This window comes from Microcebus murinus, chromosome 10 (genome assembly GCF_040939455.1).
Source record: "Microcebus murinus isolate Inina chromosome 10, M.murinus_Inina_mat1.0, whole genome shotgun sequence".
In the NCBI taxonomy this organism is placed as follows: domain Eukaryota; kingdom Metazoa; phylum Chordata; class Mammalia; order Primates; family Cheirogaleidae; genus Microcebus; species Microcebus murinus.
The window spans coordinates 60510037-60537959 of NC_134113.1; the positions used below are offsets into that span (position 1 = coordinate 60510037).

Below are 27923 nucleotides of genomic sequence, written 5' to 3' on the forward strand. Positions count from 1 at the left end.
TAAAAAATTGCTTAGGGATAAAGCCTTGAATTTGAGGAACAATGTAAACATCTACATTAGAAATAATTCAGATGAGAACAACCTGGGAATCCAATTGGCTATAAAAAACTAAAATCTTGGCACATGCCTGTGGTCCTGGCTACTTAGGAGGCTGAGGCAGGAGGATGGCTTGAGCCCAGGAGTTTGAGGTTGCTGTGAGCTAGGCTGACGCTACGGCACTCACTCTAGCCTGGGCAACAAAGTGAGACTCTGTCTCAAAAAAATAAAAAATGTAATAAATAAATAAATAGATAGATAGATAAAATAAAATTAAAAAAGGATATGCTAGCTCCCCCATGGTGGAAGAAACTGACCAAGCCTGGGGTTGTTACAGACTCTGCCCGTGCTAATTGCCATGCGATTTAGCAGGGTCTCCTCAGACACCCAAGGTTTAGTGGGTGTGAGGTTAGGAGAGTAACTAGTATTGGAGGGTGATTAGAAAAGGAGCTTATTTTGTTATCTATTCCAAGTGCTAAGAATTCTAACTGAAAGTCCCTTTTTTTTTTTTTTTTTTTTTTTGAGACAGAGTCTCGCTTTGTTGCCCAAGCTAGAGTGAGTGCTGTGGCGTCAGCCTGGCTCACAGCAACCTCAAACTCCTGGGCTAGGCAATCCTGCTGCCTCAGCCTCCCTAGTAGCTGGGACTGCAGGCATGTACCACCTTGCCCGGCTAATTTTTTTTTCTATATGTTAGTTGGCCAATTAATTTCTTTCTAAAAAAAATAAAAATAAATAACAAAAAACCCTAAAATCTTAGTCAATATATAAATATTAAGAGCTGTTATGTTTAGAAAACAAGCACTCCTGGATGTTAAAAAAAAAAAGAAAAAAATTATTAGAAAAAAAAGCTGTTATGTTCTAAGCACTTTTCTAGAAGCTCCTTAAGTGTAGAAGAACCTTAGTCATGGGTTGTAAATATAACAGTTCTATATTATGCCTAAATGGAACCACTCAGTAAGTATTGTGTGTTCTTCTAAATGTATTTAAAGAGAGCCATTGACAAGCCAGTGGGTAGCTGAAAAAGAACTGGCAAGAGGCCAGGCAGGGTGGCTCATGCCTGTAATCCCAGCACTCTGGGAGGCCGAGGTGGGCGGATTGCTCGAGGTCAGGAGTTCAAAGCCAGCTTGAGCAAGAGCGAGACCCTGTCTCTACTATAAATAGAAATTAATTGGCCAACTAATATATATAGAAAACATTAGCCAGGCATGGTGGCACATGCCTGTAGTCATAGCTACTCGGGAGGCTGAGGCAGCAGGATTGCTTGAGCCCAGGAGTTTGAGGTTGCTGTGAGCTGACGCCAGGTGGCACTCACTCTAGGCTGGGCAACAAAGTGAGACTCTGTCTCAAAAAAAAAAAAAAAGTAACCTGTCCTTCCAAGTCAGGTGTGAGATACAGGAAAAAAAAAAAAAAAAGTAACCTATCCAGGGTTCTACAACTAGTAAGGACCAGGGCCAGGAACCTATTCAGGCAGTCTGACTTCAGACTTGGCATAAGAAAGTTCTAATGATAGAGCCATGCAAGGATGGGACCACTACTTGGCAGTACATTTTAGGAATAAATAATACAGAAGAAATTTCCTCAAATCCTGTTGCCCCTTCTGTCCTAGTGAGTAGGCTGAGACCAGAGTACCATAAACAACCCCCTGCTGTCCCTAAGAGGCAATGATAGTTTGCATATAAATGCAGATTGCAAGTCCAGAAAGTCTAGGTATTCTCTCTCTTCACTTAGGCTCCACTCGGTAAGACACTTCCTCTAACAAACGGCCATCCCTTCCTATTGCCCACTTACTGCTTATCACCACCAGGTGGCACCTGGACAGCAGGATTGTCAATGGGCGGGACCCACCCTGTTTGCTTGTGCTGCATTGCAGCTGCTGATCTGTGGCTCTTGAGCTTCAGCCGGGACAAGACTTTCCTGAGGATGAGGTTTTGTAACCCCCCCCCCCCAACATCTGAAATAGGAGGATCTGATGACCTGGATAAGGTGAGGAAGGGAGAAGTTTGGGAAAGAACCTCCATAGGTCACCCTCTCCATTCCTCCAGCCTTAGGAATCCCCTACCCTACCCCATTGCTTGGCTGATTTCAGTTTATAGAGAGAGGTTTTCTCTCTAAAGGAGGTTCATCCATTTTCCTGCTGTAGTTCTGCTTCATCAGATGGTGAGCAGATCACTCATTTCTCCTCCAAGTTCATTGTTTCCCTTTTCTACCTGCTCACCTCTGGGAATATGGAGGATAAAGGAGGCAAATAGAAAATTGTTCCTTATACAGTTCTGCAAACTTAATGAAGCAGTCTAGATACTGTCAGTCCTATGGAAGTAGAGAAAGGTAAGTGAGAAAACAAGATTAAGGGAGGAAGGCTGAGCAGGAACAAGTTTTAAGCAGCTTTGATGAAACAGCCCTGTCCCTGCAGAGCCAGATAAAATTTATCAGTTGCAGATCTAGTTTCTCCCCCCAAATCAACCCTAGTTCCTCTGCTGCATCAGAAAGAACAACACAAGGTATACTGCATTAAAAGGTAATCATCTTATGACTAACCCTTCCTTCCTCAGCTTCTACTTAGTCTAGGACCTACTTCTCTGGACAACACTTCACTAAGACCAGTTAACTAGTAACAATAATCATCAGTGTACCCTGCATTTTTTCCTTCGTAAACCTACACAGTACAATGTAGAACTGCATTGATTCTATGCCTGTATTGCAAACTTTTCTTCTAACTCAGGCAAATGAGAAACAGAATCATCTCACCACTATTTTTTTTTTTTTGAGACAGAGTCTCACTTTGTTGCTCAGGCTAGAGTGCCATGGTGTCAGCCTAGCTCACAGCAACCTCAACCTCCTGAGCTCAAGCAATCCTGCTGCCTCAGCCTCCCAAGTAGCTGGGACTACAGGCATGTGCCACCATGCCTGGCTAATTTTTTCTATATATATTAGTTGGCCAATTAATTTCTTTCTATTTAGAGTAGAGACGGGGTCTTGCTTTTGCTCAGGCTGGTTTCAAACTCCTGACCTGGAGCAATCCGCCCGCCTTGGCCTCCTAGAGTGCTAGGATTACAGGCGTGAGCCACCGCACCCGGCTGTCTCACTACTCTTAATTCCTCTATTTAGTGTTCTCAAAGTTCTTCAGGGTCAGGAAATTCTTGGAAAATGTAATAATTTCCTCTGCAGTTGAGGCTGCCCTGCCTTTGGCGCCAATTTCGTCTTAATCCATCCTCTGTGTCCAGCAAAGAGAGCTACTCATAAAAGCGAAAAAATAAAGAAAAAAAAAGAAACATTCTCTATGTAGAGATGACTAGCCAACTCTTGGGGATTTCCAAAACGAAATAAAACTTCACTTCCTATTCGCTCCTCTTTTTTTCTTCTCTGAAGGCTGGATTATCTCAAATTTGTAATTCCCTGGCTTTCCAGTTTTCTCTAGCGTCAGCCGTTACACTGCACGGAAAAGGTAGAGGATTGGAGACAGGATAGGCAGGGTCGGTTCTCAAACACGTCCATTCCGAATGGGGTAATTTCTTTTCCTTTTGCAAGAGTGGCCAAGAAAAGAAGGATAAGGAATGTGCTCAGAGTATGAAAACCAGGGAAAATTGCCCAACGAACATATAGGAATCCTAGACCAAATCCTGCCAAACCGTCCGAATGGAAAGAAATCCTGACCCTCCACAACCCCTCAACTTCGGAACTTGGGCTTTCTACAAAACCGAGTAATTGGCGGTGCGGCTCTGCATGACATCACACCGCAGGCACTCGAATCCCACGTGGGGGAGCTCTCGGTCCGGCCTCTCCTCTTTAATTGGTACACCACGCCCTCTTGTCTTTATTACCAATCAAATGCCGCCCCTGAGCCCCTTTCCTCCTTTTCCCGCCGTCCCAGACCCCATCTGGGCACTCTGGTCCAATCAGGGAGGTCCAGCCTCTCGGATCCCCTCTCCCTTCTCCGCGGAAGAGGGGAGGGGTTTCAACCTTTTAACTCCACCTCGGTCTATGCGGCGCGGACCAACCCAAACCGGCAGAAAGGGTGGGCGTGGCTTGAAGTCCCCTCCCCCATCCTGGGGATCACCGTTTGCCTAGGGGAGCTGCCCGCAAGACCCGGCAACCTCCAGCTGGTCTCCGGTTCGGGCGGATCCCCTCAGAGGTGGCACAATGGAGCGCCCTCCCGGAGAGGACTCCAGCCCCAGCCCGAAGGACCAGCCCTCTGCCCCCTCCGACCCCCCTGACCAGCCCCCCGCAGCTCACACGAAACCCGACCGGGGTTCCGGGGGCCAACCTGCCGGCCCAGGAGCGGCGGGCGAGGCCCTAGCGGTGCTGACTTCTTTCGGGCGGCGGTTGTTGGTGCTGGTGCCGGTGTACCTGGCCGGGGCAGCGGGACTCAGCCTGGGTTTCGTACTCGTCGGCCTCGCCCTCTACCTGGGCTGGCGCCGGGTCCGCGAGGGGAAAGAACGGAGCCTTCGAGTAGCGAGGCAGCTCCTGGACGATGAGGAGCAGCTCACGGCGAAAACTCTCTATATGAGCCATCGAGAGCTACCTGCCTGGGTGAGTGACCGCCCTAGGTCCTCGGTGCAGCACAGCCCGCTCCCAGCCCCTCAGTCTGGGGTTTTCCCTCCCTATCCCTAGAGTCATCTCCCTACTTTGGGACGGGGGCCCCAGAATTTCCCCTCTCACCCTGCTAGCCGCCTGCCTGCTGGGACGCGCCACTCTTAGGACCTACTACCCACACCCTTTTTGCATGCCTAGAATCAGGATTTCTTCCTCTACTCTTGGGCGACAGCAGTAAGAACATGAGGGGCCCTCGTCCCAGCTGAGGCTTTCCCTCCCAGCCAGCTCTCCTGAGCGCCCCTCTTGGCTTCTGGTGCCAGCCAGCCCGCACCGTTGCTGCTTCTGGGCATCTACATCCCCGTTACTGCTCAAAGGGTTCCCTCGCCTCTCCTGTCCTCCTCAAGACTTTTTACCTACTTAAGGCCATAAGGTTCTCCCTTTTCCCGCAGGGACCCAGCCCCAGGAGCACTTTTCAGCTGAGCCCCAGGACTTGGACTGACCCTCCTGCAGTCGCTTTCCAGCCTCCTGCAGCCGGGCTGCAGCGCAGCAGAGGCGGCTGCTGGACGGAGGGCGGGGGTGCGGGAGGAGGGGAGTGCGGCTGCTGCAGTGCCCGCTGCCCACACTCCCCCGCCCCTGGCCGGCCCCACCCTTTTCCGGACTGTGGGCTGCGCTTGCTCGGTTGGGTTGAGACCCTTATTTCTGCACCCTGCGGCGCAGAGGCAGAGCCCGTTACCCGGCCCCTCCCAGCAGAAGTGCCAGTCCAGGGGAGAATGGCAGAAGAGGGGAACTAAAACTGACACTAAGCAGACATAGCCATGCTTCCTAGGCCCTGGACTGGGGAGGAGAAAGGGGGAGAAATGGTCCTAGGAAACCTGTAGCCCAGGCGGCAACTCTGTATGCCTACTGCTCCTCACGTGGAAATTAACCTTCCTACCTCACAATGCTAAGCACAGGTGTCCTTTCCCACAAAAGGAGTCACACAGAAAGAAAGAGAGAAATAAAAACAGACACAAAGCCAGAGCCTAATTAGCTCTTCTGATCCCTCCCTGACTCAAGGATTTGCTTCCCTTTCCGACCTTTTTGCTATAGAGGCCCCAGAATGAGGGGAGAGGGGGAAGGACTTCTTAAATCCCAGAATTGCCCTGTACTCCCAATTCGACTGGACCTCCCCCTCCAGAAAGAATGTGCCCTTCTCCTCCCTCCTCCTCTCTCCCCAGCAGCTGTCATTTCACATCCCTGAGCTAGCCACAAAGCAACTTTGTGTGGCCCACACCCTGTCAGCTCCCCTTAATAGAGAGACTTCAGCCCCCAAACTCTGTAAGGAATGAAACCTCTGGACGTCCCAGCCCTCCCCACCACGTGCAAGGAGTCCCTGTCACACTTACACACTCCTTCTCCTCTACAAGCATCCCGCCCACTCCTTGGTAGCAAACCACAGGGAGAGGGTACGCTCATCACTGTCTCTGCCTTCCTCACCTCCAGGTCAGCTTCCCAGATGTGGAAAAGGCCGAATGGCTAAATAAGGTGAGCATTGATTGTTCTGATTTTTATTCTTCATGAGGGGAGAATGGGGGTTCATTCCTCTTGCTGGTCCCTGCCCCACCTCAACTCTCCCTGCCCCCAGCCTAGTCCCCTATTGCGCTCCTGAGGGAAAGGTTCTGAAGGAATTTGCCTTTAGAGGGAAGATCAGGATCTCCTGTGACCACCTCCCTTTCCTCCCAGATTGTGGCCCAGGTCTGGCCCTTCCTGGGCCAGTATATGGAGAAGCTTCTGGCAGAAACTGTGGCCCCGGCTGTTCGGGGATCCAACACCCATCTGCAGACATTTACATTTACACGAGTGGAACTGGGTGAAAAGGTATGTGTGTAGGAGAGAAAGTAATGGGGTGGGGGGAAATGGGATAGGGAGCATGGGTGGCCCAGAGGGTATGCGGTCCTCCTCTTGTTCCCTCCCCTCTCTCAAGAGTTCATCTCTCCCCAGCCATTGCGCATCATAGGAGTCAAGGTTCACCCTGGTCAGAGAAAAGAACAGATCCTGCTGGACTTGAACGTCAGGTAGTGCTACTCACCGCTCTTCCTGCCTCCCCTCCAGTGTCCTGGTCACTCCTAGCTGCTTTACTCCCCCCAACCCTCACATTTGCCTAGTAGTAACCCCTTTATTCTCTCTTCACCAACCCCCAGCTATGTAGGTGATGTGCAAATTGATGTGGAAGTGAAGAAATATTTTTGCAAAGCAGGAGTCAAGGGCATGCAGGTGAGGCACGTTGTAGGGAGTCTTTCCCCTAAGTTACATGGGATATGGGGAAGTGGGAGGTCGGGAAAACCAAGGGTAGGGGAGCCTGGGAGATTAGAGAGCTTTTTCTGGGGAAAAACTTTGATCTTCTTTTCTTGCCCCAGCTACACGGTGTCTTGCGGGTGATTCTTGAGCCACTTATTGGGGACATTCCTCTCGTGGGAGCTGTGTCGATGTTCTTTATCCGACGCCCGGTAAGGGAAAACATTGCAGGGGGATGGGGAAGCAGAGGAAACAGAGAGGACTGGAAAGATGGAGATGGCTATGGAGAATGACAAGTTAATTGACAAGAGAGCTGAAGGGTCTGGCAACTGGGATGGGTGTGATCATGCCCCATAGGATCTGTCCTGACCCCTCGGCTCTTTCCTTTCAGACCCTGGACATCAACTGGACAGGGATGACTAACCTGCTGGATATCCCAGGACTTAGGTATCAAGGCTTTACTGCCTACCTGCTAACTGATCCGGCCCTGGGTTGGGGGGTTAAGGGACACAAAGCTGTAAGAGATGCAGCCTGTGCCCTCCAGGAGCCTTGACTTTAGTTGGGGAGATAAGACAGATACCCCTGAAAAGTTTCATATAGTGATTTTTCTTCTGTGGGAGGAGCATACATTTTTGGTAGGGAATGGAAAGGACTGAAAACTGCAAAAGAAGAAGCCGGGGATGGCACTGATCAAGGGAGAGAGCAGTAGGTGGGGAATTATGAGAGAAGAGTAGCAAAAGGGATTTTTGAGAAAGGACTTCCTTAAGCTTTAGGTTTCTCTTGGCTGTGGGAAGCATAGTTGGGGGTGGGGGAAATTGGAAGTTGGGGCCATACACCTTCCTTTTCTACTCCCCTATTCAGCTCACTCTCTGACACCATGATCATGGACTCCATCGCTGCCTTCTTAGTGTTACCCAACCGATTATTGGTGCCCCTTGTGCCTAACCTTCAAGATGTGGCTCAGTTGCGGTCCCCTCTGCCCAGGGTATGGCCTCTCCCATTATATGGATCCTTCTCTCAAGAACCCTGTACTGGGTCCTTAGTTTCTCACCATTTTGATTCCTTCCCCCAGGGCATTATTCGGATTCACCTGCTGGCTGCTCAAGGGCTGAGTTCCAAGGACAAATATGTGAAGGGCCTGATTGAGGGCAAGTCAGATCCCTATGCAATCGTGCGCCTGGGCACCCAGACATTCTGCAGTCGTGTTATCGATGAGGAACTCAACCCCCAGTGGAGGGAAACTTATGAGGTAGGAGAGCTGAGGAGCCTGGCTGCATGAGATGGGGAGGCCCAGAAGGTTGTGAGAGAAGACCCTGATTGGATAATCCTCATAGCTACAGCCCACGAGAGAGACCCTTATCCCTCTGTGTTCTCCAGGTGATGGTACATGAGGTCCCAGGGCAGGAGATTGAAGTGGAGGTGTTTGACAAGGATCCAGACAAAGATGACTTTCTGGGCAGGTGAGACTGCCTTTGTTGGGATTCTATAGACCAATGCTACTGAGGTCCTAGAGGTAATTACAGTTGTTTTGTGGGCCTGGGAAACCTTCCTAACCTCCCCACCCCCTACCCCTACCATGAGTGCACTCATGCACACACTAATTATCTCCTGAATATAAGGAAAAGGAGTCTGAGATCTGCCAGTCAATTCTGGGTGGGTGAGTGGAAGGCCATTAACATGCTAATAAATACAACACTCTCCATCTCCCTACTCCTCCCCTCAGAATGAAGCTGGATGTGGGGAAGGTCTTACAGGCTGGAGTACTGGATGATGTAAGTTGGGAGAAGAGGAAGGTAGGGGTGGTCTCACTTTCTGGGCAGACAATAGTTGCTACATTGGTGGGGAAATGGTTGGGGAGGTATCTGATCTCAACTACACCTCACTTTGTTCTACCTCTCCTTCTAGTGGTTCCCTCTGCAAGGTGGGCAGGGCCAAGTTCACTTGAGGCTAGAATGGCTGTCACTTTTGCCAGATGCAGAAAAATTGGAGCAGGTAGGCCACACAGGAAACAGAAAGCTGGCAGGGGAAAGTAGGGAGCTGGAAGAATACCAGGCTGGGGGACCAAGGTCTGACTACCACTCCCACCCCAGGTTCTACAGTGGAACCAGGGAGTCTCCTCTCGACCGGAGCCACCATCAGCTGCCATCTTAGTTGTCTACCTGGATCGGGCCCAAGATCTTCCTGTAAGTTTGGCTGGGTGAGCAGGGAGTCCTGGATGAAGCATTCCCATACCCTCCCTTGCTCCCTTTCTGAGTGCAAATGCCCCCAGCCTGTTTTGCTCCAGAAGCAGCAACATGTAACACAAGGGTTCCAAGGAATAGATCAGATCCACCTCGGGGAAAAGATTCCGATGAGATCCTACCTTCCTTCACCGGAACAAAAACAAAATCCCCCGAAACAGTGACCTTTGAATTCTATCCCCTGCAGCTAAAGAAAGGGAACAAAGAACCCAACCCCATGGTACAACTGTCAATTCAGGATGTGACTCAGGAGAGCAAGGTGAGGGCTAGGACATCATTGGGAAAGGTGTTATGTCAGGGGGAGAGGACTGTTCTTGGGATAAAATCTTCATTGTTGGGACATCATTGGGAAAGGTGTTATGTCAGGGGGAGAGGACTGTTCTTGGGATAAAATCTTCCTTTAGAATGCCTGTAAATGCAAGGGTATTTTGGAGAAAGGGAAAGGTGCTATTGCATGTACCCTTAATCCCATCCTCCACATCTCCAGGCTGTCTACAGCACCAACTGCCCAGCGTGGGAGGAAGCTTTCCGGTTCTTCCTGCAAGACCCTCGAAACCAGGAGCTTGACGTACAAGTGAGATAATCACCTATTCATCCCTCCTGAATACTCTGTTCTGTCATCACAGATCTGCACCATTTTTTCTTTCTTCCTGTTTTTTTTGAGACAGAGTCTCGCTCTGTTCCCCAGGCTAGAGTGAGTGCCGTGGCGTCAGCCTAGCTCACAGCAACCCCAAACTCCTGGGCTCAAGCAATTCTTCTGCTTCAGCCTCCAGAGTAGCTGGGACTACAGGCATGCACCACCATGCCCAGCTAATTTTTTTTTATATATATATTTTTTTAGTTGTCCAGATAATTTATTTCTATTTATAGTAGGGATGGGGTCTCGCTCTTCCTCAGTCTCGTCTCCCACTCCTGACCTCGAGCAATCCTCTTACCTTGGCCTCCCAGAGTGGTAGGATTACAGGCGTGAGCCAGCTCACCCAGGCTTCTCTCTTCCTTTGATCTCTATTTTTAATCCGTCTACCTGGATTGCCTACCTCCCCAGTGTCTCTACTGTTCCCCACCTATCTCTCTAGTTTCCCCGAAAATAAGACAGGAAGACAGGGTCTTATATTTATTTTTCCTCAAGAAGACACCTAGGGCTTTTTTTTTTTTTTTTTTTTTTTTTTTTTGAGACAGAGTCTCACTTTGTTGCCCAGGCTAGACTGAGTGCCGTGGCGTCAGCCTAGCTCACAGCAACCTCAAACTCCTGGGCTTAAGCAATCCACCTGCCTCAGCCTCCCAAGTAGCTGGGACTATAGGCATGTGCCACCATGCCCGGCTAATTTTTTCTGTATATATATATATATATTAGTTGGCCAATTAATTTCTTTCTATTTATAGTAGAGACGGGGTCTCACTCTTGCTCAGGCTGGTTTTGAACTCCTGACCTCGAGCAATCCACCCACCTCGGCTTCCCAGAGTGCTAGGATTACAGGTGTGAGCCACCGTGCCTGGCCACCCTAAGGCTTATTTTTAGGGGATGTGTTATTTTTTTAAGTACGGTACAGCAGTCTACATTTATTCAAATATAGTTGTCTTCTTCTGGAACATCATCATAACTCTCCAGACCCTGAATTCCATCCTGAATTTCTTGTGATTCTATTTCCTTTAGAACCATTGGCCCCAATCTCTCATGTCAGAGCAATAGAGCTCTCATGGGGCAGATGAGAAGGGCTGCTTGTCTTCTTTACCGCTCTGAGAGGAAATGCATGGGTTGTGCAGATATACTGCATAGCCACACCCATCACTAGGTCTTATTTTCGGGGTAGGGTATATAGTGCGCAAATGCTTAGAAATCCTGCTAGGGTTTATTTTATGGGTAGGTCTTATTTTTGGGGAAACATGGTATGTAATTGGAAATTACATACAATAAGTGATTTTATGGTATGTAAATTATGCCTCAATAAATTGTTAACACCTAGCATTTCAAAGGTATCTTCCTTCACAGAACTTACTGGCTAGTTTCATAGACAAGACACAGGTGTATGAAATCATTCAAGAACAATTGCATGTTAACTAGTAGGAGTAAAATACTCATAGTATACTACTGAGGATTGCCAGAGAAAGTCAGAGGCTGGAGTAACTGGAGAGATTTTATAAAGCAAATAGAGTTTTAATTGGCCTTTGAAGGATGAATAGGAATTAAATAGGCCGAGGGAGGAAAATAAGAACTTTCCAAGTAGTAGGACCAGAATGAACAAAGGTGGAAGGGACCAAGGAGGAGGCAGAAGACTAAAAAGATGGCCCCAAGTACAGCAAAAGGTTTATGACTGGTACAAAGAGGAGTGAAGCTGGACCCATGTTATAACTTTCCCCAGTGTGCCTCCCATTTCCCTAATCCCTAACTCTATTCCCTCCTCCTGTGCTTATAGGTGAAGGATGACTCCAGGGCCCTGACTTTAGGAGCCCTGACCCTGCCTCTGTCTCGCCTGCTGACTTCCCCTGAACTCACCCTGGACCAGTGGTTCCAGCTCAGCAGCTCTGGCCCAAACTCTAGGCTCTACATGAAACTGGTCATGAGGGTAAGAAATGGGGGAAGTGCTGAGGGGCAGGGGAAAGGGCTATAGATTCCTTGCTAGTAAGGAAGCGGGGAGCCATGTAAGATTAAATGAGCTAGTATATGTCGAAATACTGAACAGACATACAAAACTGTCAATCTGACTGGTGGAAGGAATGGTGTGTGAGGTGTGTGAGTCAGAGAGGGTGTGGAGGGAACATTCTAGAGATGAGCCCAGCTAAGGCAGGGACCTGGTCAGAGTCCCTACTCTGTCCCTCTACCTCCAACACTTTGCCTACTGGTGACTAGTTGTACTTCTTTGATTCAGTACCCTTTGGTACCCTTCCCAGATCTTGTACTTGGATTCATCAGAAGTATGCTTCCCCACTGTGCCTGGCACTCCTGGTGCTGGGGACCTGGACAGTGAGAGCACCCAGATGGGCAGCAGTGTGGATGCCCCACCCCGACCCTGTCACACAACTCCTAACAGCCACTTTGGGACTGAGGTAAGTCTATATCTAGAAAGGACGAGGGCCTGTATGCCCACCCTGAGTGTGCGCAGGGCTGGTGTAGACAGGTCTCCCTCCCTTTGACTGCCATCCGCTGCCCCATCTGTCTCTTTTGCAGAATGTGCTTCGGATCCATGTATTAGAGGCCCAGGACCTGATTGCCAAAGACCGTTTCTTAGGGGGATTGGTGAAGGGCAAGTCAGACCCCTATGTCAAACTAAAGTTGGCAGGACGAAGCTTCCGGAGCCGTGTTGTTCGGGAAGATCTCAATCCCCGCTGGAATGAGGTTTTTGAGGTCCGAATCGAGTGTCTAGGATGCCTCCCAGTTCTGCCCCAGTATTACCCCCACCTCTGAGAGTAGTCCCAAAACCTTTGCGGTTCAGCTGGTTGGGAGTCCAGTCATCTGGAGAGGAAAAAGAGAGAATCCTCTTTTGTCTGCACTATTTTCTCCCACTAGGTGATTGTCACATCAATTCCGGGCCAAGAGCTAGAGGTTGAAGTCTTTGACAAGGACTTGGACAAGGATGACTTTCTGGGCAGGTGAGAGGGTGGGAGTCCAGGTGGGCAGACAGGCTGGGCGTCTGTAGGCCATGGAGTCTGGCCTCAGAGAGAGAGACTCAATTCTGACCATCTACCTCTTGTCTAAATTTTTCTCCTCTACAGGTGTAAAGTGAGTCTCACCACAGTCTTAAACAGTGGCTTCCTTGATGAGGTGAGCATTGGATTAGAATCAGTAATCCCTCCTGATCTTACCCAAGCCTCATTCTCATAGTTCTCCTGTCCTCACATCCCCAAGTCTTCACCTCCCTACTTCCACAGTGGCTGACCCTCGAAGATGTCCCATCTGGCCGCCTGCACTTGCGCCTGGAGCGTCTGACACCCCGTCCCACTGCTGCTGAGTTAGAGGAGGTAAGGATGGAGTCTGGAAGAAGGAAGGGACCCAAGACGGGGCAGGGTGAGCTCTCCTCAGCTTTCAAGGCACATGCCAGGCCTTAGGGTGTCAGTTGCCATTGCCTAGCCTGCCGTGTGCCTCCCCCAGGTGCTGCAGGTGAACAGTTTGATCCAGACTCAGAAGAGTGCAGAACTGGCAGCAGCCCTGCTATCTGTCTACCTGGAGCGGGCAGAGGACCTGCCGGTGAGATCTGCCCCCATGCCCCAAAACTCCCTGGCTCTGCTTTCACCTTCCACAGGTTTGAATGCTCCTGGTGTGTTTGGAGTAGTAAATGGTCCCTCTCTTTCTGACAGTGGTGCTGGGTGAGAAGAATTGTCTGTCCAAGGCCACGAAGGTAGTGGCTGTCAAGTAATAATAGAGACATGGCTGCTGGCTGTGAATATAATTTGTTGGAGGGATCTGCCTAACTGGGACTAAATTCAATTTCTCTTTCACATTCTGAATGAATATTCTCTTTCCAGCTCCGAAAAGGCACCAAGCCTCCCAGCCCTTACGCTACCCTAACCGTGGGAGATACTTCTCATAAAACTAAGGTATTGGTAGAACATGGGCGGTGGCTCACGCCTGTAATCCTAACACTCTGGGAGGCTGAGGTGGGCAGATAACTCGAGGTCAGGAGTTCAAAACCAGCCTGAGCAAGAGTGAGACCCCATCTCTATTATAAATAGAAAGAAATTAATTGGCCAACTAATATATATAGAAAAAATTAGCCTGGCATGGTGGCGCATGCCTGTAGTCCCAGCTACTCGGGAGGCTGAGGCAGGAGGATTGCTTGAGCCCAGGTGTTTGAGGTTGCTGTGAGTTAGGCTGATGCCACGGCACTCACTCTACCCTGGGCAACAAAGTGAGACTCTGTCTTAAAAAAAACAAAAAGAAACTAAGTTATTGGTGTGGGAGTGGTAAGAGGCAAAAAAAAAAAAATAATCCAAAAAACAGGCCGGGCGTGGTGGCTCACGCCTGTAATACTAACACTCTGGGAGGCCGAGGCAGGAGGATAGCTCAAGGTCAGGAGTTCGAAACTACCCTGAGCAAGAGTGAGACCCCGTCTCTACTATAAATAGAAAGAAATTAATTGGTCATCTGATATATATAGAAAAAATTAGCCGGGCAGGGTGGCACAGGCCTGTAGTCCCAGCTACTGGGGAGGCTGAGGCAGTAGGATTGCTTGAGCCCAGGAGTTTGAGGTTGCTGTGAGCGAGGCTGACGCCAGGGCACTCACTCTAGCCTGGGCAATTAAGGGAGACTCTGTCTCAAAAAACAAAAAACAAACAAAAAACCAAGGTATTAGCAAATACTGCAGGGTTAAGAATAGGAGGGAAGTTGGGCATAGTAGCTCATGCTTTGAGTCCATGCTCTCAGGAGGCTGAGGCAGGAGGATGTCTTGAGGCTAAGAGTTCAACACCAGCCTGAGTGATAGAGTGAGACCCCATCTCAGGGGTAGGGGCGGGAGGAAGAATGAGAGCGATGAGAGCATAAAGGAGACAGTATAAACCACTGATCATAACACCTCATCTCCACCAGACTATTTCCCAAACTTCAGCCCCTGTCTGGGATGAGAGTGCTTCCTTTCTCATCAGAAAACCACATGCTGAGAGCCTGGAGTTTCAGGTACTGTAAACTTATTCTTCAAATGTCTAGCAGGTTCTAGGCTAGGCACTGAGCCAGGCACAGGGCATTCAGGATAAAAGATCAAGTTCTTACATTTATGTAGCTCACACTGCTTTGAGAGAAAAATAATTAGAGAATACTTCCAGAATAATAACTGAGGAAAAAGGCACTGTGGAGAAAAAAGGAGGGATTCTAACAGGCTGGGGAAAGGGGAAGGTAGGAAGAAAGGCACGTTAGATGACCCTGAGTTTAAGGATAGATAGGCTTGGCCCAAGAAGAGAAAGGCAGGGAAATGCTAGGCTGAGAAAGGAATGAAGGCACATTTCTTATAGATTAGAGAGGCCAGCAGGAAGGTAATAGACCCATATTTGCATTTTAGCAAGATCATGCTGATGGCAGGGTCAGGAATGGACGGGAAGGACTAGCCAGGAGGCAAGGAGATCAGTGAAGAGACTATTAGATCCCATCTGGATCAGCTGTTAAAAAAAAGAAAAAAATAAAGTAATGATAATATAATATATTAAAAAAAAAAAGAAGAGAGAGACTATTAGAGGAATTGAAGCAAGACATGACAAAGGCCCAATAGGCTTTGCAGGTGGTTCTGACAGGAAGGGGGAGGAGGAACAAGGAACGGCCTAAATGATAACCTCAGGGTTTTTGGCACAGGATGGGTGAGGGTGCCATTGCCGACACAGGGAGTGCACAGAGAGGGAACTTTTGCATTTGAGATCTCTGAGGGACATCCAAGGGGAGAAATCCAGAAGGTAAATCTACTGCCCATATAGTGTTTTTCCCTCTCCCTCTTGTTGGAGCACCATGTGCTTTTGTTGGAGAGGATAGATGGAAAGTAATATAGGAATGCTGATTTCTTCTTATGGAGGGAAGAGTCAAGAAATTGCTTCTAGGCTGGGTGTGGTGATTCAGGTCACTTTGGGAGACTGAGGCAGGAAGATTGCTTGAGGCCAGGAGTTCAAGACCAGCCTGGGTAATAGCGAAACCCATCTCTACAAAAAATTAAAAAATTAGCCACGCATAGTAGTGTGTACCTGTACCCCCAGCTACTCCAGAGACTGAGGAAGGAGGATCACTTGAGCTCAGGAGTTAGTTGGAGGCTGCAGTGAGCTATGATGACACCACTGCACTCTAGCCCAGGCAATAGAGCAAGACCCTGTCTCAAAGAAAAAGGAAAGAAAAGTGTTTCTAAGTAAGGTGGTCCCTGTAGGAAGCTGAGGCAGAAGGATCTAGACAACATACCAAGTCTCTAAAACAGAAAAAAGAAAAGAAAAATAATTTAAAATAATGTTACTGTCAACACTAACAGAGGTAGAGAAGAGGTATAAATGAGCTCAATTCCTCATCTTTCATAGCATGCAATTGGTAGATACTTATCTAAATCATGAAATAGAGATATAAGCATATTCCTTAAAATGACACTAGAACAAAGAAAACAGAAGGGGCTTAAAGGTTGTTATATTTGGAATATGGCAATGGGGATAGGATAAGCAGGAAACATTTACATTTAATTCCATTTTGACTGTTCTGTACTTTGTACAGGTAATAACTAGTATAATTTTTGAAAGTTTAGGAAGTAATTTTTGAAAGTTTTATGAAGATTTAGGAAGTTTAGTATGCTCTACTCTGGTTAAGGAAGGAAGGAAAGAGGGACCAGCAACTGTTACCATGGCTTCCTTGCCATTCTCAAAGGAGAATCTCTCACCAAACCCACCCGAGTCTAAGTGTTTGGACCCTGAATACCAGGATTAACTCATTTATCCATGTGTGTGCCTTGATCACAGTCCTGTTGCCCCACAGGTTCGGGGTGAGGGGACTGGTGCACTGGGCTCGTTGGCCTTGCCCCTCTCGGAGCTCCTCACGGCTGACCAGCTCTGTTTGGACCGATGGTTTACACTCAATAATGGTCAAGGGCAGGTGCTGCTGAGAGCACAGCTAGGGGTAAGTGCCAGGAGATGGTGGGCAGGCTGAGAGGGAGGGGAGGAGGGCCCTCCTGGCCTAGGTACAGCCAAGGGGATGGGAACAGAGGATCATGTCTTAGAGCCAGGGCGCTGGGAGAATTCTGCCCAGCTCACGGGTTTCTTGCCCCTAGATCCTGGTGTCCCAGCACTCAGGAGTGGAAGCTCACAGCCACAGCTATAGCCACAGCTCCTCGTCTCTGAGTGAAGAACCAGAGGTCTGGGGAGCGCTCCCTCCCATTACCTCCTCAGCCCCAGAGCTCCGGCAGCGCCTAACACACGTTGACAGGTAAAGGGCTGGGACAGAGAGATGAGGCACAGACAGGAATATGGAGTTTGAGTCACAGGTACACTAGGCTCTCTCTACCTTCTCCTGAACCTGTTGCCGTCTCCCCACAGTCCCCTTGAGGTTCCAGCTGGGCCTCTGGGCCAGGTGAAACTGACTATATGGTACTACAGCGAAGAACGAAAGCTGGTCAGCATCGTTCACAGTTGCCGGTGAGACCCCATCCCTCCTGTCCTCCAGCTTCCCTCTGTCCCTTGCCTCTGGTTAAATTATCGCCTATATCCTCCTGTCGCAGGGCTCTTCGACAAAGTGGACGGGATCCCCCAGACCCCTATGTGTCACTGTCGCTACTGCCAGACAAGAACAGAGGCACCAAGAGGAAGACCTCACAGAAGAAGAGGACCCTAAGTCCTGAATTCAATGAACGGTCAGTGAGTGGGCATTCAGGTGGAGAGATGGCAGACTTGGGAAGGACCCCAGCCCCTACCTAACACCCAGTCCTCTTCCAGGTTTGAGTGGGATCTGCCGCTGGATGAGGCCCTCAGGCGAAAGCTGGATGTCTCTGTCAAGTCTAATTCCTCCTTCATGTCAAGAGAGCGTGAGCTGCTGGGCAAGGTAGGAGGGCAGAATGGGCAGGGCAGAGGTAAGAGTCGGAAGCTGCTGGGACTAAGGCTGTGGTCCCTGTTAGGAAGGAAGCCCCCCAGGTGATATTTTAGAGTTGACTGTATCGCCTGTGCTGTAGTTTGGGATCAGGAGTGTGTGATGAGAGGACAGGGTCATATCAAAATAACATCTTGCCCCCTGCCATCCTCCGACACAGGTACACTTGGACCTTGCTGAGATAGACCTTTCCCAGGGTGCCGCCCAGTGGTGAGTGTCTGGGTCAGAGGGTCTGGATGTTTTAGTAGGAGAAATCTCAATCAAGGAAAGGAAAAAGGACGTAACGTGAGCTGAGAACCACTGATTCTATGACGTGTAGAAGCCCTTGGATTGTGTCTCGTTTATAAGAGGACAAAAGAGTCAATTTTCTACCTAAGCCGTCTCTCCTTGTTTCCACAGGTATGACCTAATGGATGACAAGGACAAGGGCAGCTCCTAGAAGCCAGCGATTCCCAGCCTGACTCTGCTGTGTTGTCTTGCCTTGCCTTTCACTGTGTTACCGCCTCCATGTGATGAGCCTAAAGCTAGGGTCTGAGGCCAGAGCCTGCACCCTTCAGCCTTTTCACCTTCCAGGCCCATACTAGGGCCTTTGCCTGACCAAAGAGAAGGACCACATGTTCCCTTTACTGCATGGCCTTTATTCTTCTGGGCTCCTGGGGAAGGGACCTGAGCCGGCTGCTTCCTGCTCTGCCTGCACATTGTTCTCCCTTCCTCCCAACTCCTCAGGGCCTTCAGTACCTGTGCCTGGCCACTGGCAGCACTAGCAGTGGCATTAGATTATGCCAAATAGAGCTTTTGGAAGGATCTGTTTTAACTGCATGGTCACCTTCTTCCCTACCATGAGCAGTCAGGGAGGATAACCATGTGGGTGGGAAGGTGCGTAGGCCAGCCTCTCAAGCTGTGAGCCTCTTGGACTACTGCATGTAGCATGTGTACAGCAGCCCAGGTCCCCCATGTCCAGTTCTGTCCCCATTTGCCTCAAGCCTGTCCTGAAAATTGTATCTGCTATGATGGCTGAGGCCAGCCTCTTGATTCACTGTGGGAACTGGGGACACATGAATTCTACCCAAGCCTCCAAGTAATGAGATTTCAGTCTTGGAGCCCCTAGCTGGTGATGTGCAGAAGGCCTTGGAGGACCCGGGACAGCAGGGCTAATTTTTTGTCCAAGTGCCTAGGCTGTTAACTCACTTACAAGACTGAATCTGGTACTCTTAGTTTTGCACCAACTCAGCCAATCCACTGTATCTTATATTAAACATTATACTCAAACCAGCTGTGGCTCTTTTCCTTAAAGATAGAGAAGCCAAGATATCCATCAGATGTTTATTCTGTCAAACCCCTTTATTTAATCCATGAGTCATGTCAGTTTAATTGATGGTCAAAACCTACTGAGGATGCAGCCACCAAGAATGTTGAGGATGGTCAAGGGGCCTGTATGAAGTAGCTGCTGTTGGGTTTCAGGTGAGTGAGCTCAGTTCCAGTCACAGTGCCTGTTACCCATCTCACTTGTCTGCTCACCACTGTGGGCTTTCTAAGGGAGGATCCCTAAACCTGGTAAACCTGGAAGGTGTATGCCACAGCACAGGCTCCTAGTGTCTCAGTGCCAACAGGACCTACTCAGCTATTTCCAAAAGGCTTCAGGCCCATCTGACAACAAACAAATATTTTATACCCATTTAGATCTGCTCATTATTTTATTATTTTATTTTTTTATTTTATTTTATTTATTTTATTTTTTAATTTTATTTTATTATTTTATATTTTATTTTATTTTATTTTTTTATTTTTTGGAGACAGAGTCTCACTCTCTTGCCTGGGCTAGAGTGCCCTGGCGTCAGCCTAACTCACAGCAACTTCAAACTCCTGGGCTCAAGCAATCCTCCTGCCTCAGCCTCCCGAGTAGCTGAGACTAAAGGTATGCGCCACCATGCCCGGCTAATTTTTTTTCTATATATATTAGTTGGCCAATTAACTTCCTTCTATTTTTAGTAGAGATGGGGTCACGCTCTTGCTCAGGCTGGTTTTGAACTCCTGAGCTCAAACTATCCGCTCACCTCGGCCTCCTAGAGTGCTAGGATTACAGGCGTGAGCCACCGCACCAGGCATGGATCTGCTCATTTTGAACTCTGCTCCTCACAGGATTTTTTCCTGGAACACAAACTATAGAAACTGTGCTCCATCTGTTCTAACTGCCACATGAAAGGAGAGTGAGATGGATGCAGAGTTAATACTGAAAACGGGGCTGGGTGCAGTGGTTCATGCCTAGAACCCTTGCACTCTGGGAGGCTGAAGCGGGAGGATCACTTGAGGTCAGGAATTTGAGACCAGCCCGAACAAGAGCAAGACCCCATCTCTACTAAAAATAGAAAAAATCAGCTGGTCCTAGTGGCACGCCTGTAGTCCCAGCTACTCAGGAGGCTGAGGCAGGAGGATCACTTGAGCCCAGGAATTGGAGGTTGCTGTGAGCTAGGCTGATGCCACAGCATTCTAGCCCAGGTGATAGAGTGAGACTCTGACTCAAAAAAAGAAAAAAAACCCAAAAAACTGAAAATAGTCACTAGAATAGGGACTTGGGGATTTCATAACTGCCTCAGGGGACCTTCTAATCTTCTCTGGAAGAATATAAACCTCAGGGTGCTGCCTCCTGGGAGGAAAGGGAAGACTCAGGAAAGGACTAAGCTGAGTTCCACAAGTTGTCAAAATTCACTTTTCAGAAATTGAATTTAAACTCCTGACATCCACTAACCTAGCTGCTGTTTTCAGTGATCCTTTTGTATTTACTTGCTTGTTTGTTCCTCTGCCATCTCTACTTCATTCCTATCAACTTACGAGGATCCCAAGCCTGGGCCATGAGCAAGATCTTAATTGCTATACCCCCAGGATCCCTACAACTCCAGAATCTTGGGGAAAAAACTCTAGAATGAGGCAGAGAAACTTAAACTTTTAGGTATCTTGTCTAATTTTTAGATACTGGGCATTTGGCCCAAGGCCTGCTGTTCTAGCTGGCTTCAGATAACACAACTGGGGATTTTGCAACATATGATTTTAAGAAACACTCTTGACCTAGTTCATCACCTCAAGTAATTACATTTCCAGAAATCTAGAGTACATGACACAAATTCTCCCATCTCAGAAGGTTCCCTGCTCTTTCCTAAACTTCAAGTTCAGGATACATAGAGGAAGAGGTACCAATCTACATATTAAATACAAGATGAGACATAATTCAGCGCATGGTTGCACTTATATATACAAAGAAACATTAAGGGTCATTAATCACAGTAATTAAATATACTTCTGTTATTTTTCAAAACAGCTGACTTGACATACATACATGAATACCTTCTCCAGAGGAAGGCAGATAAACTGCATATAGGTATGCTGTCACTGACTTTGGCAAATACTACCCTCTTGGAATGTGGCTTTATTGGATCAAACAACATGCTATAGTAACTAGGTGTGGCAACACCGTGGTCCACCCAACAGCCATTTCCCTCTTCCCTACATACAGAACCCCAGAGCATTCCTGCCGGCAGGGTGCCTGCCCCAAGGGATTAATCACCATCATCTTTACTACACACTCACTTTCCCAGCCTCCCCTGCCCCTGGGGATGACTCTGACCCAGCTGTGGTCAACAAGATGTAAAAGGAAGTCAGTTAGGGACTATAGCATAGACGGAAGAAAGCTGTCATTGCCCCTCCCTTTTTGCTTGGGTCACCAGTATGAGGATATAATGTGTGGAACTGCAGCAGCCTTTTTTTTTTTTTTGTATTTAAAAATTTTTAATTATAATATTGTAGCAACATAATCACATAATCAGTTGCATATCAGCAGGCTTTTTTTTAAGGCCACCAGTTTAACCAACAACAGGAGTAAAAGCTAACATGATTTTAGGAATACAAATTCATAAATTAGGATCATATTATAACTGGCCTTTTTCTCTTCACACAAGCATTTTTCTTTTTTTTTTTTTTTTTTTTTTTTGAGACAGAGTCTCACTTTGTTGTCCAGGCTAGAGTGAGTGCCGTGGCGTCAGCCTAGCTCACAGCAACCTCAAACTCCTGGGCTCGAGTGATCCTTCTGCCTCAGCCTCCCGAGTAGCTGGGACTACAGGCATGCGCCACCATGCCCGGCTAATTTTTTATATATATATCAGTTGGCCAATTAATTTCTTTCTATTTATAGTAGAGACGGGGTCTCGCTCTTGCTCAGGCTGGTTTTGAACTCCTGACCTTGAGCAATCCGCCCGCCTCGGCCTCCCAAGAGCTAGGATTACAGGCGTGAGCCACAGCGCCCGGCCCACACAAGCATTTTTACACTTCATTAAATATTCTTTGAAAATATAATTTATAGTGGTTGTGTGTAATTCCATAGAACAAATGCACCTTAGTTTAACTGTATGGTCCGAAGTGAAGGTAGTTCCCATTCCCAATATTTTGCTATTCAGTGTGGGAACATACACAAAGATATTTATATATATCTCAAAAGATTTCCTTGGGATAGGTGGACTTGCTGGGTTAACTTCTGTATTTTAATGACTTCTTTTTTTTTTTTTTTTTTTTTTTTTTTTGAGACAGTCTCACTTTGGTGCCCAGGTGAGTGCCATGGCATCAGTCTAGCTCACAGCAACCTGAAACTCCTGGGCTCAAGCGATCCTCCTGCCTCAGCCTCCTGAGTAGCTGGGACTACAGGCACGCGCCACCACATCCAGGTAATTTTTTCTATTTTTAGTAAAGATAGGGTCTTGCTCTTGCTCAGGCTGGTCTTGAACTCCTAAGCTCAGTTGATGCTCCTGCCTCAGCCTCCTAGAGTGCTAGGATTAAAGGCATGAGCCGCGGTGCGCGGCCATTTAATACACTCTTCTCAACTGCATTCTAAGGAGATTACATGCATCTTCTACACTCCCACCAGCATTATGTGAAAATGTGTTTTCCTGTATTCTCTCCAACCCTGAATATTATAATTTTAAAAAGTCTTGCTACGCTGGCCGCGGTGGCTCATGCCTGTAATCCTAGCACTCTGGGAGGCTGAAGCGGGTGGATTGCTCAAGGTCAGGAGTTCAAAACTAGCTTAAGCAAGAGCAAGACCCTTGTCTCTACTATAAATAGAAAGAAATGAATTGGCCAACTAAACATATATATATATGTGTGTGTGTATGTATATATATATATATATATATATATATATATATATATATATATATAATTAGCCAGGCATGGTGGTGCATGCCTGTAGTCCCGTCCCAGCTACTCGGGAGGCTGAGGCAGGAGGATCGCTTGAGCCCAAGAGTTTGAGGTTGCTGTGAGCTAGGCTGACATCACGGCACTCTAGCCCAGGCAACAAAAGTGAGACTCTGTCTCAAAAAAAAAGTCTTGCCAACTGATGGGTAAAATTTTGCCTACTTTTATAGATTGTCCTGCCTCTTCAGACTAATAACCCCTTTCTTGTTGCTGTCAGTAAGCCTCTTCTCCAGTAGTAATCCCTTATCTGTCCATATTCTTTTCTAATCTTGGATTGGCATCTCCCAAGATTTATGGAGCATTTCACTAGGTAGGTACTACTGGAAATATAAAGGCAACACTGCCTTAAAGAACTAAACCCAGGCCGGCGCAATGGCTCACACCTGTAATCCTAGCACTCTGGGAGGCCAAGATAGGCAGATTGCTCGAGATCTGGAGTTCGAAACAAGCCTGAACAAGAGCGAGACCCTGTCTCTACTATAAATAGAAAAAAATTAATTGGCCAGCTAATATATATATATATATATATATATATATATATATATATATATATATATATATATATATATATATATATATATATAAAATTAGCTGGGCATGGTGGCGCATGCCTATAGTCCCAGCTACTCGGGAGGCTGAGGCAGCAGGATTGCTTGAGCCCAGGAGTTTAAGGTTGCTGTGAGCTAGGCTAACACCACAGCACTCCCTCTAGCCTGGGCAACAAAGTGAGACTCTGTCTCAAAAAAAAAAAAAAAAAAAGAACTAAACCCAACTGGGCATGATGGCTCATGCCTGTAATCCTAACACTTCGGGAGGCCGAGGCTGGAGGATCACTTGAGGCCAGGAGTTCAAGGCCAGCGTGAGCAAGAGTGAGACCCCCGTCTCTACCAAAAATTTAAAAAAAAATTATAATAGCTGGGCATGGTGGCATGCGGTTATAGTCCCAGCTACTCAATACTTGGGAGGCCGAGGCAGAAGAATCGCTTGAGCCCAAGAATCTGAGGTTGCAATGAGCTGTGATGATGCCACTGCACTCTAGCTAAGACTCTCTCTCAAAAAAAAAAAAAAAAAAAGTATAAGAATAAAAGGGCTTGAAGAGAGTAGCTGAAGGGCTCTGATAGAATCTCCTGCTCTCCTCCTCTCAAACCTTTCCACTGTGCTTTTTGCAAGCCTAGTTCCACATAATACTTCCCACCCACTCTAAATATTTACACAAAGCTCACTCTGGCCACCCCTGAAACCTGGCTCACTTCCTAAGAGACTTTATTCACCTATGGCACCCTCCCGCAGAGGCTGCAACTGCTACCCCTAACCCCATATACTTATCCTGGGAGATGGGGTCTGCATTTTCCTTGCTCCCAGTGCTGCTTCCTCATCACTATTTTCAGATCAGTAAAAATCTCAGCTCCTTTGGAGATGATGGCAATATGATACACTGTTTCTACCTTCTCTAATCTCTGTCATTCTCTAAATACTTGGTCATGCCTCAATATTTACTGAGAGGTCTGGCACCTAAATCCTGCTATCATCCTGTTGTCTTCAGTGTATATTGTAGAGTCAACAGCTAGCATCATAGTTCCTCATTGTGGGCATCATTGTTTTCCTCCCAGCGTTCTTTCCACTTCTTCCCATTTCGAGTGACCCCAACCCCTAAGGGATACACTCTAAGTGCCCTAAGTGAATCAGAGTAACACCATCCTCCTTGCTTATAGGGGTAGGCAACAACCAATGCCTAAGTCCATCAGGACATGGTATTTCCCAGCCGTAGCGATTAGTTGAAGGGTAGATGGGCATATTTCTAAGTTGGTACAAAGTGAAGTCCAGGAATTGATTCCTGTGGTCAAAAGTAGCTTACTCTCTTGCAGTTAAGCCAATACATGCAGGACAGTGGCAAGAGAATTAGAGAATGGATCCCTCTGTAAGGCTGTAAAATTCTGGATCACCTAAAGCCCAGCCCACCTTTTTTTTTTTTTTTTTTTTTTTTGAGACAGAGTCTCGCTTTGTTGCCCAGACTAGAGTGAGTGCCATGGTGTCAGCCTAGCTCACAGCAACCTCAAACTCCTGGGCTCAAGCAATCCTTCTGCCTCAGCCTCCCGAGTAGCTGGGACTACAGGCATGCGCCACCATGCCCGGCTAATTTTTTCTATATATATTAGTTGGCCAATTAATTTCTTTCTATTTATGGTAGAGACAGGGTCTTACTCTTGCTCAGGCTGGTTTCCAACTTCTGAGCTCAAACGATCCGCCCAACTTGGCCTCCCGGAGAGCTAGTATTACAGGCGTGAGCCACTGTGCCTGGCCCCCCCTCTTAACTTTTCAATTTTATAAACCAATAAATTCCCTTTATTGTTTAGCTAATTTTAGACAGATTTTTGCTACTTTCAGTTGAAAGAACCCTAACATTCTCCTCAAATCCAGTGACCTTCACTTTATAACACTTTCAACCATCTACTCCCATGGCCACTCATCCTGGTTCTGGCCTTCCTCTATATTCTTTTTTTTTTTTTTTTTTTTTTTTTTTTTTTGAGACAGAGTCTCACTTTGTTGCTCAGGCTAGAGTGAGTGCCGTGGCATCAGCCTAGCTCACTAGCAACCTCAATCTCCTGGGCTCAAGCGATCCTACCGCCTCAGCCTCCCAAGTAGCTGGGACTGCAGGCATGCACCAGCATGCCCAGCTAATTTTTTGTATATATTTTTAGTTGGTCAATTAGTTTCTTTCTATTTTTAGTAGAGATGGGGTCTTGCTCAGGCTGGTTTCGAACTCCTGACCTTGAGCGATCCACCTTCATCAGCCTCCCAGAGTGCTAGGATTACATGCGTGAGCCACCGCGCCTGGCCATATTTTTTCATTCTAATAGCTTTCTCCTCTATATTTGCCCCTCTATCTGGCCTGGATCACAGATCCTCTTTTACCCAGAATCTCAGCTCCCTTGATCTCATGTTCATCTATCATCTCTATTCCATAGAACTCCAGCCCATTACCATTCCAAGTGTTTTCTCTGGCTCAACTGTCCTCACAGGTGAGTACTGCTAGAAGAAGAAATCACTACTTTGTGGATTGTCATCGCTACAATTTCATGATTTCCCATTGCACCTGCCTTCCATGGTGCTCAGCAAGTTCATGTGCCCAGAAGAGCAGGCACTAGGTAACTATTTGTCAAATGACTATTTATGACTGGGTCCCCTGTAAGCCATCTTCCATCTTTCACAGCACCTATTTCAAATATATATTGCTTTTTCAAGTTATCTTCTCCTACCTTCACTTTTAACAAATCAAAAACCTCATCTCTTCTTCAGGGTAAAAAGAGTTCAATACATGGGAACTCCCTTAATCCTTTGAATCTCCAACCTCTACCCCAATCAATTTACTATTACCAGTGTTCATCCTTGACTCTTCCCTTTCACCCAGATATCCATTCATTCCACAAGTATTTGAGGATTTCATATGTACTAGACAGTGTCTAAAAATACACTGTGTTGGGGGTGGGTGGATAAAAGACAAAGGGAACAACTTGAGTAATGAGGACACAGGACACTTTTGAAGATCTGAAAGCTATAAGTATGGCTGCTACAGGGAAGGAGTGTTTAAAACTGTGCCAGTTTTTGTGGGCCACTATAAGAATTTAGTTTTTATCAAAACACATGGAAGGATTTTAAGTAGGGAGATGACACAATCAGGTGTACATTTTCAAAAGATCACTCTATTTATTAAAACTGTAGTTATTAAAGCTGTGTGTTTGGCAGTTTATGTGCTTTCCAGTAGGCTAAAAATATTTCAAAGAGATTCCCAGGCACTAATACAGACCTAGAATCAGAATCTTTAGGGAGTCTGGAAATCTGTCCACTTACAAAGCTCCCAGGAGATTCTGAAGAACTAAGCTAAGTTTATGAAGCACTGTTTTAGAACATTACAAAAATGAAACTAATGTTATTTACCATACAATTTTTTTGTTTATACTTGCATCCAGTACAGGTCTATAAAAATGACTTGAAAAGGACTTTATAAACTACCTGTGCATCACAAGACATCCTCGTTCTCCTTCTTCTTTTAGCTACAGGCTACCACTGGTACAACTTTCTGGTCAAAATGCCAGAGGTAATAAAAATTAAAATTAGTCAGGTGTGGTGGCATGTGCCTGTAGTCCCAGCTACTCAGGAGGCTGAGGCAGGAGGAGTTTTGCTTGAGCCCAGGAGTTTGAGGTTGCTGTGAGCTATGATTGTGCCACTATACTCCAGCATGGGCAACAGAGTGAGACCCTGTCTCTAAAAAAAATGCCAGATGACTGACATCTTTCCTAATTCTTTCCCATTTACTCAGGAAAGTGCTCTCACTACCTAAGCTATTCTCCATCTTTTTTTTTTTTTTTTTGAGACAGAGTCTCACTGTTGCCCAGGCTAGAGTGAGCACTGTGGCGTCAGCCTAGCTCACAGCAACCTAAAACTCCTGGGCTCAAGCAATCCTGTTGCCTCAGCCTTCCGAGTAGCTAGGACCACAGGCATGCGCCACCATGCCTGGCTAATTTTTTCTATATATATTAGTTGGCCAATAAATTTCTTTCTATTATAGTAGAGATGGAGTCTCTTGCTCAGGCTGGTTTTGAACTCCTGACCTCGAGCAATCCGCCTGCCTCAGCCTCCCAGAGTGCTAGGATTACAAGCATGAGCCACCCCACCTGGCCGCTATTCTCCATCTTAACACATAATTAGCTAGTGTTTAAAGACCCATTTAAGCTATACAAGGTGAACCCACAATTATTCAAGTTACTGAAGAGCCATGTTAATTCAAAAAATTGTTCAGCTAGGTTTTATTATTTCTTTTTCCTTTAGAGATGCACCCTTCCTAATTATTTTATGTTCAAATTAATATTAGAATGTACACTCTGTAAGAACATACAAGTTACATGCCAGGTAGGGAAGGGAGAGAGGACAGGCTTTTCTCCCAGATAATCTACATACATGATGTAAAAATCACATATGCCCAGTTAAGATCATGTTCAATCAAGTTTATCTTATTTATGATTAAAAGACAGTGATGGAGGCTTGGTATGGTGGTGGCTCACACCTGTAATCCTAGTACTCTG

The 27923-nt window shown here is 47.0% G+C and overlaps 1 protein-coding gene across 1 annotated transcript; it reads left to right on the forward strand.

Annotated features, from left to right (window-relative positions):
- Positions 1-4069: 4069 nt before the first annotated feature.
- On the forward strand, positions 4070-18876 carry ESYT1 (extended synaptotagmin 1). The gene is made up of 31 exons (XM_012753335.3): positions 4070-4563; positions 6049-6090; positions 6289-6423; positions 6547-6620; positions 6747-6819; positions 6963-7052; positions 7232-7287; positions 7702-7825; positions 7913-8089; positions 8218-8300; positions 8564-8612; positions 8746-8832; positions 8931-9023; positions 9268-9339; positions 9568-9654; positions 11495-11644; positions 11970-12125; positions 12247-12423; positions 12586-12668; positions 12792-12840; positions 12948-13037; positions 13168-13263; positions 13542-13613; positions 14602-14688; positions 16501-16641; positions 16793-16947; positions 17058-17156; positions 17240-17371; positions 17454-17559; positions 17765-17814; positions 18004-18876. Exons 1-31 carry the CDS (start codon positions 4174-4176, stop codon positions 18041-18043), a joined length of 3315 nt encoding a protein of 1104 aa, XP_012608789.2. The 5' UTR covers positions 4070-4173; the 3' UTR covers positions 18044-18876.
- Positions 18877-27923: the final 9047 nt, after the last annotated feature.